Source organism: Cherax quadricarinatus, chromosome 57 (genome assembly GCF_038502225.1).
Source record: "Cherax quadricarinatus isolate ZL_2023a chromosome 57, ASM3850222v1, whole genome shotgun sequence".
NCBI lineage: Eukaryota > Metazoa > Arthropoda > Malacostraca > Decapoda > Parastacidae > Cherax > Cherax quadricarinatus.
In genome coordinates this window covers 9,860,114-9,880,057 of record NC_091348.1, presented here as the reverse complement: position 1 = coordinate 9,880,057, position 19,944 = coordinate 9,860,114, and the positions used below count along the sequence as shown (strand labels likewise).

The 19,944-nt window shown below is 44.1% G+C and overlaps 1 protein-coding gene across 8 annotated transcripts in view; it reads left to right on the top strand.

Moving 5' to 3' along the window:
* fbp (fructose-1,6-bisphosphatase) overlaps positions 1-19,944 on the top strand; it is a 167,757-nt gene that overhangs the window by 55,589 nt on the left and 92,224 nt on the right. For 5 of the 8 annotated variants that reach the window (XM_070097334.1, XM_070097337.1, XM_070097338.1 and 2 more), the window contains one exon: positions 16,285-16,429. In XM_070097334.1, the coding sequence (XP_069953435.1) occupies positions 16,285-16,429 (145 nt within the window). Of the gene's footprint in view, positions 1-9,053; positions 9,560-16,284; positions 16,430-19,944 lie in introns of those variants that run through there. The other 3 variants (XR_011393590.1, XM_053783146.2, XM_070097332.1) reach the window with 1 other exon arrangement.

The following is a 19,944-nucleotide window of genomic DNA, read 5'->3' as shown; positions in this document are numbered from 1 at the left end:
CATAAACCTGGGAGAGCAGGACACATCGCTGATACTAAAAAGCGTTGGCAACCCACTCAACAATGAAGGACGGGATGCTTAATTGGTGTTACACCAGTGCAATTTCAGTGGTTGATGGCTTAGATGGGTTGTGGTTATAGCTGAGTTGGCGTGGCCTCTGTCTTGTGTTGGCGGTCAGGGAGCAAAGATTTGATATTTTTTTCGTGTCATTTGTTGAAATTCCAAAGACACTAGTAATGGGATGCTCCCTAGAATTTGTAAAACTTAAATGCACACTACCACACACACTACCACACACACTACCACACACACTACCACACACACTACCACACACACTACCACACACACAACCACACACACAACCACACACACAACCACACACACAACCACACACACAACCACACACACTACCACACACACTACCACACACACTACCACACACACTACCACACACACAACCACACACACAACCACACACACAGCCACACACACAGCCACACACACAGCCACACACACAGCCACACACACAGCCACACACACAGCCACACACACAGCCACACACACAGCCACACACACAGCCACACACACAGCCACACACACAGCCACACACACCACACACACACACCACACACACACACCACACACACACACCACACACACACAACCACACACACACACAACCACACACACACACAACCACACACACAACCACACACACACACAACCACACACACACACAACCACACACACACACAACCACACACACACACAACCACACACACACACAACCACACACACACACAACCACACACACACACAACCACACACACAACCACACACACACACACAACCACACACACACACAACCACACCCCATGGGGGTCCCGAAACATGGAGAGCCAAGATGATGCATGTGGTACTGGAGAACCTCATGCATCAACATGTTAGAGACACTACCAGAGAGAGAGGAGAGGATGAACCAGCAAGGTTGGACCTTGTATTCACCATGAGTAGTTCGGACATCGAGGGTATCATGTATGAAAGGCCCCTGGGAGCTAGTGATCATGTGGTTCTGTGCTTCGACTACATAGTTGAGCTCCAAGTGGAGAGAGTAGCAGGAATAGGCTGGGAAAAACCAAACTACAAAAGGGGGAACTACTCAGGCATGAGGAACTTCCTTCAAGACATTCAGTGGGAGAGGGAACTGGCAGGAAAACCAGTACAAGAAATGATGGACTATGTAGCAACAAAATGCAAGGAGGCAGAGGAGAGGTTTGTTCCCAAGGGAAACAGAAATAATGGGAAGAACAGAACGAGTCCTTGGTTCACCCAAAGGTGTAGGGAGGCAAAAACTAGGTGTACTAGAGAATGGAAAAGGTACAGAAGACAGAGAACTCAGGAAAATAAAGAAATCAGCCGAAGAGCCAGAAACGAATATGCACAGATAAGAAGGGAGGCTCAGAGACAATATGAAAATGACATAGCATCAAAAGTAAAGACTGACCTGAAGCTGTTGTACAGCCACATCAGGAGGAAAACAACAGTCAAGGACCAGGTAATCAGACTGAGGAAGGGTGATGGGGAATTCACAAGAAACGACCGAGAGGTATGTCAGGAGCTCAACACAAGATTTAAAGAGGTATTTACAGTGGAAACCAGTAGGACTCCAAGAAATCAGAACAGGGGGGCACACCAGCAAGTGCTGGATGAGGTACATATAACCAAGGAGGAGGTGAAGAAGCTGCTGTGCGAACTTGACACCTCAAAGGCGGTGGGACCAGACAACATCTCTCCATGGGTCCTTAAAGAGGGAGCAGAGATATTGTGTGAGCCATTAACAAAGATCTTCAACACATCATTTGAAACTGGGCAACTCCCTGAGGTATGGAAAATGGCAAATGTAGTCCCAATTTTTAAAAAGGGAGACAGACATGAGGCACTAAACTACAGACCTGTATCACTAACGTGTATAGTATGCAAGGTCATGGAGAAGATCATCAGGAGGAGAGTGGTGGGGCACCTGGAAAGAAACAAGTGTATAATTGACAACCAGCACGGTTTCAGGGAAGGAAAATCCTGTGTCACAAACCTACTAGAGTTTTATGACAAGGTGACAGAAGTAAGACAAGAGAGAGAGGGGTGGATCGACTGCGTATTTTTGGACTGCAAGAAGGCTTTCGACACAGTTCCTCACAAGAGGTTACTGCAAAAGCTAGAGGACCAGGCACACATAACAGGAAAGGCACTGCAATGGATCAGAGAATATCTGACAGGGAGGCAACAACGAGTCATGGTACGCGACGAGGTGTCAGAGTGGGCGCCTGTGACAAGCGGGGTTCCACAGGGGTCAGTCCTAGGACCTGTGCTGTTCTTGGTATACGTGAACGACATAACGGAAGGGATAAACTCAGAAGTGTCCTTGTTTGCAGACGATGTGAAGTTAATGAGAAGAATCGAATCGGACGAGGATCAGGCAGGACTACAAAGAGATCTGGACAGGCTACAAGCCTGGTCCAGCAACTGGCTCCTTGAATTTAACCCTGCCAAATGCAAAGTCATGAAGATTGGGGAAGGGCAAAGAAGACCGCAGACACAATATAGTTTAGATGGCCAAAGACTGCAAACCTCACTCAAGGAAAAAGATCTGGGGGTGAGTATAACACTGAGCATATCTCCTGAGGCGCACATCAATCAGATAACTGCTGCAGCATACGGGCGCCTGGCAAACCTACGGATAGCGTTCCGATACCTCAGTAAGGATTCGTTTAAGACTCTGTACACCATCTACGTCAGGCCCATACTGGAGTATGCAGCACCAGTTTGGAATCCACACCTAGTCAAGCACGTCAAGAAATTAGAGAAAGTGCAAAGGTTTGCAACAAGACTAGTCCCAGAGCTACGGGGATTGTCCTATGAAGAAAGGTTGAGGGAAATCGGCCTGACGACACTGGAGGCCAGGAGGGTCAGGGGAGACATGATAACGACATATAAAATACTGCGCGGAATAGACGAGGTGGACAAAGACGGGATGTTCCAGAGATGGGACACAGACACAAGAGGTCACAATTGGAAGTTGAAGACTCAGATGAATCAAAGGGATGTTAGGAAGTATTTCTTCAGTCATAGAGTAGTCAGGCCATGGAATAGCCTAGAAAGTGATGTGGTGGAGGCAGGAACCATACATAGTTTTAAGGCGAGGTATGATAGAGCTCATGGGGCAGGGAGAGAGAGGACCAAGTAGCAATCAGCGAAGAGGCGGGGCCAGGAGCTGTGACTCGACCCCTGCAACCACAAATAGGTGAGTACAAATAGGTGAGTACACAACCACACACACACACAACCACACACACACAACCACACACACACACACAACCACACACACACACACAACCACACACACACACACAACCACACACACACACAACCACACACACACACAACCACACACAACCACACACAACCACACACACACACAACCACACACACAACCACACACACAACCACACACACACACACAACCACACACACACACACAACCACACACACACAACCACACACACACAACCACACACACAACCACACACACACACAACCACACACACACACAACCACACACACACACAACCACACACACACACAACCACACACACACACAACCACACACACACACAACCACACACACACACAACCACACACACACACAACCACACACACACACAACCACACACACCTATGAGGAAAGATTAAGGGAAATCGGCCTGACCACACTGGAGGACAGGAGGGTCAGGGGAGACATGATAACGACATATAAAATACTGCGTGGAATAGACAAGGTGGACAAAGACAGGATGTTCCAGGGAGGGGACACAGAAACAAGAGGCCACAATTGGAAGTTGAAGACACAAATGAGTCAGAGAGATAGTAGGAAGTATTTCTTCAGTCATAGAGTTGTAAGGCAGTGGAATAGCCTAGAAAATGACGTAGTGGAGGCAGGAACCATACACAGTTTTAAGACGAGGTTTGATAAAGCTCATGGAGCGGGGAGAGAGAGGGCCTAGTAGCAACCGGTGAAGAGGCGGGGCCAGGAGCTAGGACTCGACCCCTGCAACCACAAATAGGTGAGTACAAATAGGCGAGTACACACAACCACACACAACCACACACACACACAACCACACACACACACAAACCACACACACACACAAACCACACACACACACAAACCACACACACACACAAACCACACACACACACACACACAAACCACACACACAAACCACACACACAAACCACACACAAACCACACACACACACAAACCACACACACACACAAACCACACACACACACAAACCACACACACACACAAACCACACACACACACAAACCACACACACACACAAACCACACACACACACAAACCACACACACACACAACCACACACACACACACCACACACACACACAACCACACACACACAACCACACACACACACAAACCACACACACACACACAAACCACACACACACACACAAACCACACACACACACACAAACCACACACACACACAAACCACACACACACACACAAACCACACACACACACACAAACCACACACACACACAAACCACACACACACACAAACCACACACACACACAAACCACACACACACACAAACCACACACACACACACAAACCACACACACACACACAAACCACACACACACACACAAACACACACACAACCACACACACACAACCACACACACACAGTAACAAGGGGACACAGTTGGAAGCTGAAGACACAGATGAATCACAGGGATGTTAGGAAGTATTTCTTCAGCCACAGAGTAGTCAGTAAGTGGAATAGTTTGGGAAGCGATGTAGTGGAGGCAGGATCCATACATAGCTTTAAGCAGAGGTATGATAAAGCTCACGGCTCAGGGAGAGTGACCTAGTAGCGATCAGTGAAGAGGCGGGGCCAGGAGCTCGGACTCGACCCCCGCAACCTCAACTAGGTGAGTACACACAACCACACACACACACAACCACACACACACACAACCACACACACACAACCACACACACACACAACCACACACACACACAACCACACACACACAACCACACACACACACAACCACACACACACACACACACACACACACACACACACACACACACACACACACACAACCACACACACACACACACACACAGAACCACACACACACACACACGTGGCGAGGTGTCAGAGTGGGCACCTGTGACCAGCGGGGTCCCACAGGGGTCAGTCCTAGGACCAGTGCTGTTTCTGGTATTTGTGAACGACATGACGGAAGGAATAGACTCTGAGGTGTCCCTGTTTGCAGATGACGTGAAGTTGATGAGAAGAATTCACTCGATCGAAGACCAGGCAGAACTACAAAGGGATCTGGACAGGCTGCAGACCTGGTCCAGCAATTGGCTCCTGGAGTTCAATCCCACCAAGTGCAAAGTCATGAAGATTGGGGAAGGGCAAAGAAGACCGCAGACGGAGTACAGTCTAGGGGGCCAGAGACTACAAACCTCACTCAAGGAAAAAGATCTTGGGGTGAGTATAACACCAGGCACATCTGAAGCGCACATCAACCAAATAACTGCTGCAGCATATGGGCGCCTAGCAAACCTCAGAACAGCATTCCGACATCTTAATAAGGAATCATTCAGGACCCTGTACACCGTGTACGTTAGGCCCATATTGGAGTATGCGGCACCAGTTTGGAACCCACACCTAGCCAAGCACGTAAAGAAACTAGAAAAAGTGCAAAGGTTTGCAACAAGACTAGTCCCAGAGCTAAGAGGTATGTCCTACGAGGAGAGGTTAAGGGAAATCAACCTGACGACACTGGAGGACAGGAGAGATAGGGGGGACATGATAACGACATACAAAATACTGAGAGGAATTGACAAGGTGGACAAAGACAGGATGTTCCAGAGATTGGACACAGTAACAAGGGGACACGGTTGGAAGCTGAAGACACAGATGAATAACAGGGATGTTAGGAAGTATTTCTTCAGCCACAGAGTAGTCAGGAAGTGGAATAGTTTGGGAAGCGATGTAGTGGAGGCAGGATCCATACATAGCTTTAAGCAGAGGTATGATAAAGCTCACGGCTCAGGGAGAGTGACCTAGTAGCGATCAGTGAAGAGGCGGGGCCAGGAACTCGGACTCGACCCCCGCAACCTCAACTAGGTGAGTACAACTAGGTGAGTACACACACACACACACACACACACACAGACACACACACACACACACACACACAAAACCACACACACACAAAACCACACACACACAACCACACACACACACACAACCACACACACACACAAACACACACACAACCACACACACACACACAAACACACACACACACACACACACACACACACACACACACACACACACAACCACACACACACACAACCACACACACACACAACCACACACACACACAACCACACACACACACAACCACACACACACACAACCACACACACACAACCACACACACACACAACCACACACACACACAACCACACACACACACAACCACACACACACACCACACACAACCACACACACAAACCACACACAACCACACACACAACCACACAACCCCACACACAACCACACACACAACCACACACACAACCACACACACACAACACCACACACACACAACCACACACACACACACACACAACCACACACACACAACCACACACACACACAACCACACACACACACAACCACACACACACACACTCGTACTCATATACAACAGGCCTAGTGTCTAATCGACATGTGCCTAGGATAAAATGGTAACTAACAGAGCCGGATTAAGATTTTGTAGACCCCTGGACTACAGGTACTGTGAGGCCTCCAATGATATTTTCAATAAGGAAAAATAATCGTCAACAGTTAACATTTCATCATATATGTAATAACATAATTATAAATTTACAGCAGTAACTGAACATTTTTCACTTAATCTGTGGAGGCTCTCAGCTGGCGGAGGACCCTGGCGGCAGCCCCTAAAGCCCATGCCTTAATCCAGCCCTGTACACACAGTGGGCCCAGACTACTACTTCTTATGACCAGAGTCTTTGGTAAGATGGGTAAGGAAGAAGGATGGGTAAGGATAGAAATATTGGAAAAGGGTGGGAGGGGGGAATGAGGTAGGATATAAAAGGTAAGTGGCCCAACCACTTTGGTGCAATTTAAAAAGTGTATGTGGAATAATAGAATATTCTTGAAGGGGTATAATACTAACCCATCAGAGTCGTATAGATATAACAGATATATAGGTACAAGACTCTGAATTGGTAGTAGATATACAAGTTGCAATTGCCTTTTCTTTGCGATTGCACAACGAATATTTAAACGACAATCAAGGCGGTAATTGTTTGGACAGTTCATAAAGAATTACTTGACACGTTAGCTTCTTTCAAGGTGGTGTCCCGCCATAGTAAATGTAGCACCCAGACTGAACATGCTAGACTCTAAAATGGGCAATTCCAAGAGTGTAGACCATGAAACCCTACAATTTAAGGTGTGAAAAAAATGATAAGTGTCGCAGACCAATCTTCGTTGGCTCCGCAGCCCTCCCCATCCACCTTAGCTTCATTAGTGTTGTAGTTTTAAAATTCCGAGCGGCAATTGCAACTAAATCTCCATTGTTTACATACTGAATTAAGTATTCCTAAATGTTTAATGGTAATGTATACAATTTTTGGTTGCCCTGTTGTGGATACATTCATACATAATGATTTTTTCCTTGTGTATGGGATAGGGTCGGTCATCCTTATTTCCAGGTAAGCAACTCCAGCCCTGTTGGAATCGAAAGCTCTGAACCTCTCGTAGCTGCTGAACCTTAATGGAATACTGAAGTCTTCCCAGCTCAGACTGACAAATTTCAATACGTGTAATCCATCCTCTGTGATTAAATGTGACGGAAACAGCTAGGTTTTGTTCCAACACGATTGGCACCGTAGTCCTCCCTGATTTCGTTGTCGTTGTATGATTGTAACCACGGATAGATGTGTAGATGATTCATTACCTTTGTAACTTGGTCATGAGTGTGATCAGATCTACCTGGAGTTTATTACCTTTGTAACTTGTTCAGCTATGAAAACTTAGGGGTCCAGCTCCTGGACCCATTATGTACCTCTAATCATTTGACTACCGACCAAAAGATGGGTATGGGGTGCATAATAAAGATATTAAAGTAAAAACTGTACACCCCATCCCATGTTTTCGTTGGTGCCGCAGCCCCCCTCGGCCATGTTTTCGTTGGTGCCGCAGCCCCCCTCGGCCATGTTTTCGTTGGTGCCGCAGCCCCCCTCGGCCATGTTTTCGTTGGTGCCCCAGCCCCCCATGGTCATGTTTTCGTTGGTGCCCCAGCCCCCACAGTCATGTTTTCGTTGGGGCTCCAGCCCCCCACTGTCATGTTTTCGTTGGTGCCCCAGCCCCCACGGTCATATTTTCGTTGGTGCCCCAGCCCCCCACGGTCATGTTTTCGTTGTTGCCCCAGCCCCCCCCCCCCCACGGTCATGTTTTCGTTGGCCTCGTAAACCCCTTCCTCTCCATTTTTTCATTGGAGCCAGTAAGGCAAGACTTACTATTCACTACCTGCAGGTGGACTAAGGACTTGCTACCACGTTATCTAGATAAGGGAGCCAGACTCGTAGATATAATTCAGATATGACTGCCTGACATCATGGTGTACAAATATTTGTTAGCCTTTATAAGACTCATGTCCGAAGAGATTGGTCTCCAGTTCTCGGACCCTTCTCTTTTCTTACTAGTTGGTGTAGTTAGTTGCCATTTTTGGACTTTAAAAGTAGAGGAAACTCCGGGGAGGTGGGGGGGGATGGTATATGCGAATTACTATTGTTCGCAATATTTACTGTCGTCAGCATTGTTTATGAAGAAAGTTGCAGCTTTAAAAACCTATTTGCATTTAAATGCAAATTTTTACATGTAACTAGAAAATGTAGAGAGAACCTTCACGGCGCGCATAATGGAGATAAAACACCTCAATTACTGGGAGCGCTTGAGGTTCCTGAACCTGTATTCCCTGGAACGCAGGCGGGAGAGATGCATGATTATATACACCTGGAAAATCCTAGAGGGACTAGTACCGAACTTGCACACGAAAATCACTCACTACGAAAGCAAAAGACTCGGCAGACGATGCAACATCCCCCCAATGAAAAGCAGGGGTGTCACTAGCACGTTAAGAGACCCTACAATAAGTGTCAGGGGCCCGAGACTGTTCAACTGCCTCCCAGCATACATAAGGGGGATTACCAACAGACCCCTGGCAGTCTTCAAGCTGGCACTGGACAAGCACCTAAAGTCGGTTCCTGACCAGCCGGGCTGTGGCTCGTACGTTGGTTTGCGTGCAGCCAGCAGTAACAGCCTGGTTGATCAGGCTGATCCACCAGGAGGCCTGATCACAGACCGGGCTGCGGGGGCATTGACCCCTGGAACTCTCCAGGTAAACTCCAGGTAACTATTTCTTTCGTTGATGCTTTTAAAGTCCTTCCTGATATTCCATGCACACTTTTCTGTAGACTACTTTTATTAACAGTGGTTGAGTGTTCTTCGAGAAGGCATGAAAGTTTTGCACGAAGTATGTGAAATTGTTCTGTACAAGTAGAATCTCTTCTAGTGACTTAGCCGAATTGTTTCTTTACGTTGTCCACTGGCTTTGCATCGGTGAAGAAACTCTAAATTTCATTCTGAGAGGGAACAAAGATTATTCGTGCGGAGCGCTAAACACCTTGGGATCATACAGCGCCAGAGGAAATGGGAAGCAATTATATTCGATCAAAAGAAATGAGGTATTTCCAGTTCTTTGGATCGAGCTCTTTTGACCGGCAAGGATCTGCACTATAACAGTATTATTTGGACTTCTCAAACATATTTCTCCAGTTATGCCTTGTATGGGCCAGTAGGCCTTTTGCAGTGTTCCTCCATTCTTATGTTAACTCGGTCACTATTGTAACTTTCCCTGAATTTCTATAGAATTATTGAACTTAACAAAAACACTTCATCATTTGACATCCCCTTCCCTTTTCTATCAGACTTCCCCATCCAGAGAGGAGGTTCCTTGATGCTGATGAAGGGCTTTTGATTCAAGAAAAAAGATAGTCCCTTTTCCCCGGATTAAATCATTACCTCATTCCAGAGATGCTATATGACCTCTTTAAAAATGGTCAAAACATATTATATTCAGGGAGAGGTGATCAACTCTTGGGGGTCATACAACGTTAGAGGAGTGGGCGGCACTCAGGTTCGATCTAAGGAATGAGAGGGAAAAGTTCATTCCCTTAACTCGAGAGTACCTCACTAACATCAAAGAACTTCCTCGAGGGGATTCAAAGCATATACTAGTCTACCTACCTACCTGGAGGGTATTCCGGGAATTAGCGCCCCCTATATTTGTGTATACCTGAATAAACTAATTTATTCAGGTATACACATACAGTTACATAATTATCATACATAGCAGCATATGTGTGGAGAACTAGGCTGGTACTGCTGGCCGCACGTAGTCCAACATACGAGCCACAGCCCGGCTGATCCGGTTCTGACTTTAGGTATCTGTCCAGTTCTCTGTTGAAGGCAGCCAGGGATTTTTTGGTAATTCCTCTTATGCCTGGTGGGAGGCTGTTGAACAGTCGTGGGCCTCGGACACTTACTGTGTTTTCTCTTTGTGTACTAATGGCGCCCCTACTTTTCATTGGGAGTATGTTGCGCTGCCTGCCAAGTCTTTTGCTTTCGTACCCCTCAAGGGAGGTTTCTTGACGCTGGTGAAGGGCTCTTGTTCTTGGGAATTGGATCTGTGCTCCGGTTCTCTGAATTGAGTCTGAATACCTTCCATTCCCCTCACATGCGCTGTATAATCCTACAGATTTAGCGCTTCCCCCATGATTATAATCATAATTTTGCTTTTGTAGGGCGTGCATTTGCTCAATATCATGAACACAGGTAAAACTTTATAATCAGTGTATAATTTCAATATCTGTATTCACCTCAGATCTATTTTGTCCACCTAAGGTTAATAATCAAAATTGTAATTCTTCCCTACAAACTTATCAAAGCTATATAGCATGACCTAATAGAATTTTCAGTTCTCTTGTATTTATTGTAACTCGCTTAATGACAATATGTACTATTATTGCCTTATTAATTTAAAGTTACTTTTAAGTTTGCCCGAAATGCTTTGCATATAAAGGGGCTTTTTGGCATGTACACCCAAGTATTATATTCCTTTGTACAAACATTTATCATGCTGAAATAAAATATTACTGTGTGCAGATTAGGGACCAGTCGCTCTACGATTTTCCAGGTGTAGATTATGATGCATCTCGCCTGCATTCCAGTGAGTACAAGTTAAGTGCTTCCAAGCGTTCCCAGTAGTTAAGGTGTTTGACGGAACTTATATATGCAGTGAAGGTTCTCTGTACATTCTCTAGATCTGCCTTGAATGGAGATGTTAATGTACAGCAGTATTCCAATCTGCTTCAGTACAGAATTTGGCACGTCCTCCCTGGCGCCAGCAGTCTCTTAACTGTCGGGAACATAAAGTTGTAGGGCTTAAAAAAAAAAAAACACAGAAATTTTGTCTAATTTGACAGCTAATTTACGCTGGTTTGGAATTCTTAAAGAACAAACGCGAAGTGAAATATAACAACTAGTTTTGTCCTTTTATATGCACACGGATGTTTAGATTCACATTTCCAGGAGGTAAATATCTTATTTCCTGGTTATGAGAACTACTTAAATGAAATAGCTTTATTTGCTAGGTTCTTAAATAAGTGTGGGATTTAATTAAATCCCCAAAGTTAATGCCAGTAACATAGTTAAAGTACCTTAGTTTCGTTGGCAAAAAATTGGCTGGAGATATGAAAATGCAAACAAAATGCCACCTGGTTGTCACTTTCCAGATTGTATTTTAATAAAATCATTAAACATTTCTTGTACTTTTTCAATCATTGAAGCTCGATTGCTAGCGTACTCGGCTCACCCACTGAAGTCCATGGCACCAGCCTCGCTAGGGGTGGTAACATTATGACTAGTTTCCTTAAGTCACGTGCTGTCCTTGTTCACCTATCAGTAAAGTAGGTGCCTGGGTGTTAGCCGACTGGTGTGGGTTGCATCTGGAGACAAAACTGATCAAATTTGCCCGGAATGCTCTGCTAAAGAAGGGGCTTTCTATGTAATACGTAGTATGTCATTTATGTCAGCTAGGCCTGTATGCATTGTACATGTAGAAACATATAATAATAATAGATCGTAAACTCAGCCGGGTGGGGATTTGAGAAAAATACGTTTGAGGAGACCAAGACGTGTGGTAACTCGGGGTCACTAAGTGGAGTAGAAAATAAATTATGGAATGAATAGGGATCGAACTCATGGCAGGCGAGTTCTAAAACTCACTGGCCAGTGCTTTAACCGCTCAACCAGCTGTCTAAAATTCATCCAACTAGGTGTATTTTTTCACACTACAGGAAAGGCCCTACGGTGACCACAAGTGTAGATTTTTACAGGGGCTCTGGTGGCCTGGCGGTTAACGCTCTCGCTTCACACGGTGAGGGCCTGGGTTCGATTCCCAGCCAGAGTAGAAACACTGGACGTGTTTCTTTCCACCTGTTGTCTATGTTCCTCATCAGTAAAATGGGTACCTGGGTGTTAGTCGACTGGTGTGGGTCGCATCCTGGGACACTGACCTAAGAAGGCCTGGTCACAGACCGGGCCGCGGGGGCGTTGACCCCCGGAACTCTCTCCAGATAAACTCCAGATACCACATGGGCTCGGTTGTATGCAATCGTGTTACTGCGATTTCGTGAATCACTGGAACAGAAACTTGAGTGCGTGAATTCTGTAGTCGAAATGAATGTGTGTGTGTGTGTGTGTGTGTGTGTGTGTGTGTGTGTGTGTGTGTGTGTGAGAGAGAGAGAGAGAGAGAGAGTAATTATTGTAATTCAGTCAAATTGAAAGTTGAAGGAGACAGCCTATCTGTACGTGACTTCATTAAAGTTATAAATCATAAAAATGCGACTATAACAGTTCGATGGACTACCACATCTTGTATTTCCCTCAAGGGAGGTTCCTTGATGCTGGCGAGGGGCTCCTGATTTAGTGGCATACACAGTGTGGTACGGCATGACAAGGCTGCCAGTTCTGACAAATGTGCGGCTGAAAAATTCGTGCATGAATTAAAGGTGTACGTAGAGGATAAAGGATTCCTCCCCCAACAAGTGTTCAGTTGTGACGAAACAGGCCTCTTTTGGAAGAAAATGCCAAAGAGGTTATACATCACGCAGGAGGAAAAGGCACTGCCAGGACACAAGCCTATGAAAGACAGGCTAACACTTTTATTCTGTGGTAATGCTAGAGGGGATTTAAAAGTGAAGCTTTTACTGGTGTATCACTCTGAAAATCTCCAAGTATTCAAGAAAAACAATGTCTCCAGGAGTAAATTGTGTGTCATGTGGAAGGCTAACAGTAAGGCATGGGTCACAAGGGAAATTTCCCATGATTGGTTCAATGAAGTGTTTGGCCCGAGTGTGAAGGAATACCTCCTGGAAAAAAAATTGCCACTCAAGTGCCTCCTGGTAATGGACAGTGCTCCTGCTCATCCTCCAGACTTGGATGACCAAATGGTGGAGTTTACTTTCATCACAGTGAAGTTCTTGCCCCCTAATACTACTACTCTCATCCAGCCCATGGACCAGCAGATCATTTCAAACTTCAAAAAAGTGTATACCAAAGCAGTGTTTCAAAGGTGCTTTGATGTGACCTCAGACACTGAATTGACCCTAAGAGAGTGCTGGAAGGATCACTTCAATATCCTCAATTGCATAAGCCTTATAGATGAGGCTTGGCAGGGAGTGACTTCCAGGACTTCGAACTCTACTTGGAGAAAACTAGCCAGAATGTGTCCTCAAGAATATTGAAGGGTTTCAGGCTGACCCAGTCGACCCTACACCTGTTGTGGAATCTATTGTGGCATTGGGGAATTCCGTGGGGTTAGATGTGAGTGGCGAGATGTGGAAGAGTTGGTGGAGGACCACAATGAAGAGCTGCAAGAGCTTCATCTGCAACAGCAACAGACCACAGCTGGGAAAATTGCTTCAGAGAAGGAGGAAGAGAGATGGAAGAAGGTGCCTTCTTCAGAGATTAAGGAGATTTGTGCATCGTGGAGTAGGGTACAAACATATGTGGAGAAACATCACCCTAACAAAGCTGTTGCAAGCCTTGTCTGCAACATGTACAGTGACAATGCCTTGTCCCATTTTAGGCAAATTTTAAAGAGATGCCAGAAACAGAGCTCTCTGGAACAATATTTTGAGCAACAGGGGTCCAGTGACTCTCAAGCTGGTTCTAGTGGCATTAAAAAACGAAGGGAATTAACCCTGGATAAGGACTTGGTACCTAAAGTTTTTATGTAACTTCTCCATCCCCCCTCCTGTCTTCCATACACCAACAAGTCTTCAGTAAAGGTAAGCATGATATTATTGTTCTATACTTGATTTCTCATTCTTTTCTGTATGTAAATCTATATTGAATCTATTAAAAAATGTTTTCTGTTAATACTTTTGGGTATCTGGAATGGATTAATTGGATTTACATTATTTCTTATGTGGGAAAATGGTGTCAACATTCGTGAATTCCGACTTTTGGTAGACTGGAATGGATTAATCACGAAACTCGGGGGTCCACTGTACCTCATCAGTGGCGAACTTCTGGTGCTTCGTTTGTCCTCCTAAATAGCCCTGCGAACGTTCTCAACCCACATTTCCGAGGAAAGATTGGCCAGTTATGCTGACAGGAAATGAAAGTCTAGTCCGCTAGGCTCGCCTGGATACGAGTACCCCTCAGTACTTGGGAAGCTTCGTTGGACTTGCCGTCCCCCAATTCAGATGAATTAATGCTGGTTTTCTGGTAACTCGTATGTCACATCTTTTCTATGACCTGCGAGATGTAACTGATTATCTAGCGTCTTTTGACTGACTTCATTCAGATTTTGAATCGCTAGCTCTCTAACTAATACTACTATATTAACCTAATCCTATCTATTTTATTTCCTATAACCGTATTAATAATTTCAACGGTTATTCACTACTTGTGTGCCTTCATAATCTTCTTAGAAAGATAAATATTATGTACATGTGTTAAGGTAAGTGGGTATGTTAAGGGTTCATAAAGCTTATACACAATGAAACGTTTCGTGGAATATTTTGGTAGCCCAAAATAATTTCCACATATGGGTTTAGTGATTCCTTATGGCTATAATAATACATCTTATATTTTAAAGATCCTTTTATTTCTATGAATTTTCCTAAACATTCGTTATTGAATGAGATTGTTCAGCATTACAGTTTTACTGTATGATTGAATCAGTTTATGAATTATCTTGTTCCTTCCCTCTTCATTGAGTCTCCATGAAGTGGGCGGAGAGTTTGAAAAGAGTCGGCTTGCGTGTCCCAGAATTACTTTTTAATCAGTAATAGTGAAGCATGCTTTACAAGAGCTAATGGACTATTCATTGGGCTAGGTATCTCCTGTAGCTTATTGTAATACACTGAGACACTTTAATGGAGAATGGAAACTATAGATGACTCACGTATGAGCTTTTTCAAGCTCCAGTCTTAGAGACACAGGCTTTTGTAAAGTTTGCATACTGTATTAGTGTTTTAATTTATTCCAATTTGCTGGTATGCGTATAACTTTCCACTTAGAATTTGTAGCTTATTCGTAGAAGGTTCAGCACTATATTATAAATATGGGAAGCGCTGAACCCGTGGGAGTCGTACAGTGCATGGGGGAATGGAAGTCATAAGTGATAGAAAAAATGGAGAGGGGGAAGGATTTGAGTATGATAACTATAACAAAAAAGTTGTGGGTAGACAGGAAAGAGAGGGGTTGGGGGTAAGAAAGGTTAAATGAGCTAACTATTTCAGGTAAATTTTAGTTTGTATTCATCTACAGTGAAGATAGTCTGCTATGGAAGTTCCTTTTAGTTCATAATTTGTTCATCCGATTTTTCCCAGGTACTGCTCTGTACTAATACATTATTAATAGGCCCATTTAGAACCTTCTAATTTAATTGTTAACAAATTCTCCATCTTAGAAATATCTAGTTCTGGATCTAGACCATTTATTCCTTGAACATGTTGAGTGTCAAACCCAAAGGTATACGAGTAAAAATGTGTTTTGGCCAGGTATGGTTTGGCTGGTGACGTGAATGTGCAAGGAGAAGAAGTGAAAAAGTTAGATGTTTTGGCCAACGATCTCTTCATCAACATGCTCACCTCCTCCTACACCACCTGCCTCCTAGTCTCTGAGGAGAACAAAACCGTAATTGAGGTAAGATCATATTTTATCATTGGGGTTCCGGAGTCTGTACCAAGCTCCTCATAAAAGGCATAATTGTGATTTACGTTACTAATGACACGTGGAAATTTATTTGGTCCCTAAAATTCCACAGGGCAGATCCAGCATGGCCGTATGGGACGGCTGAGCTGGATGGCCCTTATACCCCACCCAAACAGGGAAGCATTCTCTTGTCGGCGATGGATTCTTGGTAGGCATGTATTTAATTTATAGATTTACTCTTCAGGGAAGGAGTAGGTAGTTCTACTGATAGTATATTAATATTAGGTTTACTAAGGCAAATGTAGATAATAATGTAGACCTAAGACCTTAACATAGGTAGTAATAGGCCATTAATGTAGGCAAACACTAGGATAAGTTAGCTAGGGAGAACTGGCAGCCCTAGCTTGAATGACGAGGCGCGGGTCACAGACAGAATAGTGTCCTTCTTAAGACAGACACCAACTGGACAAGACGTGCCGTGATCAGCAGACGGCGCCCCCACGTGTCTTCACATTTGAGACCTGGGGAAATCTGGTAGAGGCACCTCGATGTACCGTAGATGACCACCTCCGTCAGGCCCATACAGTAAGACAAGACCTCCTTTATCTCGTAGATTTCTGGCCAGTCTGGGGAGATTGTGAGTGAGTTTATCTGTGGGCCTGTGTTGCAGCTGGCAGAGCATGCCCAGTAAATACCAGTGTCTCAGAGCAGTCTAGAAGCTAGTGTCTGAGTCTGCATAGTTATACTAGGGGATACATACCCTCTTGGATATAGGAATTTCTGAGGTGCAGGCAGGACACTAATTACGATTGAATATTGCAGGAATTAATGCTCCCGGTTGCACGTGGTTTCTGAGGGGAGTCCAAAGGGGCTAAGGCTAGCTTAGGGAAGTGAAGATCAGGATATATGCTGCAACACCAAGTAAGTTAGTCCTTTATACGTGCATGCAGGCGAGGTTTCTTGCAATACCAATCATTTGTGGAAATCTGTCCTATAAGCCACTTGTGAGGCTGAGGTACCCACCTCAGAGCTCGGTGTCAACAGAGTTTGCCAGGGTAGGCGACTCACTTGGAGGCAGTCCAAACAAATTTTCACAGTCCATATATGCAGGTCATACACTTGTGTAGATATGTATGTACAAAGGTAGGGAATAATACTTGGGTTTAGGCACGATGGACTGAGATGTGTAAGTGCTGTATATTTATGTACAGTGGTTGTCCGGATTGTGTATGAAAGGAACTGTATGACTATACCGATAAATCAGTTTAGGTAAATGGACAAATATGTAACTCTTAATATTTTCTTTAGGATACATTCCACTTATCATGAACTGTACTCGCCTAGTTGTGGTTGCAGGGGCCGAGCTGTATCAGGCATTGTGTTTTTGTATACTTGTACATGCGTGTGTTTATGTATGAATATATGGATGTATACATGTGTGTATATACATTGTGTGTGTGTGTATATATATATATGTGTGTGTATGTACTCGCCTAGTTGTACTCGCCTAGTTGAGGTTGCAGGGGTCGAGTCCGAGCTCCTGGCCCCGCCTCTTCACTGATTGCTACTAGGTCACTTTCCCTGAACTGTGAGCTTTATCATACCTCTGCTTAAAGCTATGTACAGATCCTGCCTCCACTACATCACTTCCCAAACTATTCCACTCCCTGACTACTCTGTGGCTGAAGAAATACTTCCTAACAATGTGTGTGTGTGTGTATATATATATATATATATATATATATATATATATATATATATATATATATATATATATATATATATATATATATATATATATATATATATATAAGCGACTATTGGCAGAAAGGTGGGCTAGTGCAAAGATGAGTAGTGGGGGGGTTGAAGAGGGTTGGAATAGTTTTAAAAATGCAGTATTAGAATGTGGGGCAGAAGTTTGTGGTTATAGGAGGGTGGGGGCAGGAGGAAAGAGGAGTGATTGGTGGAATGATGAAGTAAAGGGTGTGATAAAAGAGAAAAAGGTAGCTTACGAGAGGTTTTTACAAAGCAGAAGTGTTACAAGAAGAGCAGAGTATATGGAGAGTAAAAGAAAGGTGAAGAGAGTGGTGAGAGAGTGCAAAAGGAGAGCAGATGAAAGAGTGGGAGAGGCACTGTCAAGAAATTTTAATGAAAATAAGAAAAAATTTTGGAGGGAGTTAAACAAGTTAAGAAAGCCTAGGGAAAGTATGGATTTGTCAGTTAAAAACAGAGTAGGGGAGTTAGTAGATGGGGAGAGGGAGGTATTAGGTAGATGGCGAGAATATTTTGAGGAACTTTTAAATGTTAAGGAAGAAAGGGAGGCGGTAATTTCATGCACTGGCCAGGGAGGTATACCATTTTTTAGGAGTGAAGAAGAGCAGAATGTAAGTGTGGTGGAGGTACGTGAGGCATTACGTAGAATGAAAGGGGGTAAAGCAGCTGGAACTGATGGGATCATGACAGAAATGTTAAAAGCAGGGGGGGATATAGTGTTGGAGTGGTTGGTACTTTTGTTTAATAAATGTATGAAAGAGGGGAAGGTACCTAGGGATTGGCGGAGAGCATGTATAGTCCCTTTATATAAAGGGAAAGGGGACAAAAGAGATTGTAAAAATTATAGAGGAATAAGTTTACTGAGTATACCAGGAAAAGTATACGGTAGGGTTATAATTGAAAGAATTAGAGGTAAGACAGAATGTAGAATTGCGGACGAGCAAGGAGGTTTCAGAGTGGGTAGGGGATGTGTAGATCAAGTGTTTACATTGAAGCATATATGTGAACAGTATTTAGATAAAGGTAGGGAAGTTTTTATTGCATTTATGGATTTAGAAAAGGCATATGATAGAGTGGATAGAGGAGCAATGTGGCAGATGTTGCAAGTATATGGAATAGGTGGTAAGTTACTAAATGCTGTAAAGAGCTTTTATGAGGATAGTGAGGCTCAGGTTAGGGTGTGTAGAAGAGAGGGAGAATACTTCCCGGTAAAAGTAGGTCTTAGACAGGGATGTGTAATGTCACCATGGTTGTTTAATATATTTATAGATGGGGTTGTAAAAGAAGTAAATGCTAGGGTGTTCGGGAGAGGGGTGGGATTAAATTATGGGGAATCAAATTTAAAATGGGAATTGACACAGTTACTTTTTGCTGATGATACTGTGCTTATGGGAGATTCTAAAGAAAAATTGCAAAGGTTAGTGGATGAGTTTGAGAATGTGTGTAAAGGTAGAAAGTTGAAAGTGAACATAGAAAAGAGTAAGGTGATGAGGGTATCAAATGATTTAGATAAAGAAAAATTGGATATCAAATTGGGGAGGAGGAGTATGGAAGAAGTGAATGTTTTAAGATACTTGGGAGTTGACGTGTCGGCGGATGGATTTATGAAGGATGAGGTTAATCATAGAATTGATGAGGGAAAAAAGGTGAGTGGTGCTTTGAGGTATATGTGGAGTCAAAAAACGTTATCTATGGAGACAAAGAAGGGAATGTATGAAAGTATAGTAGTACCA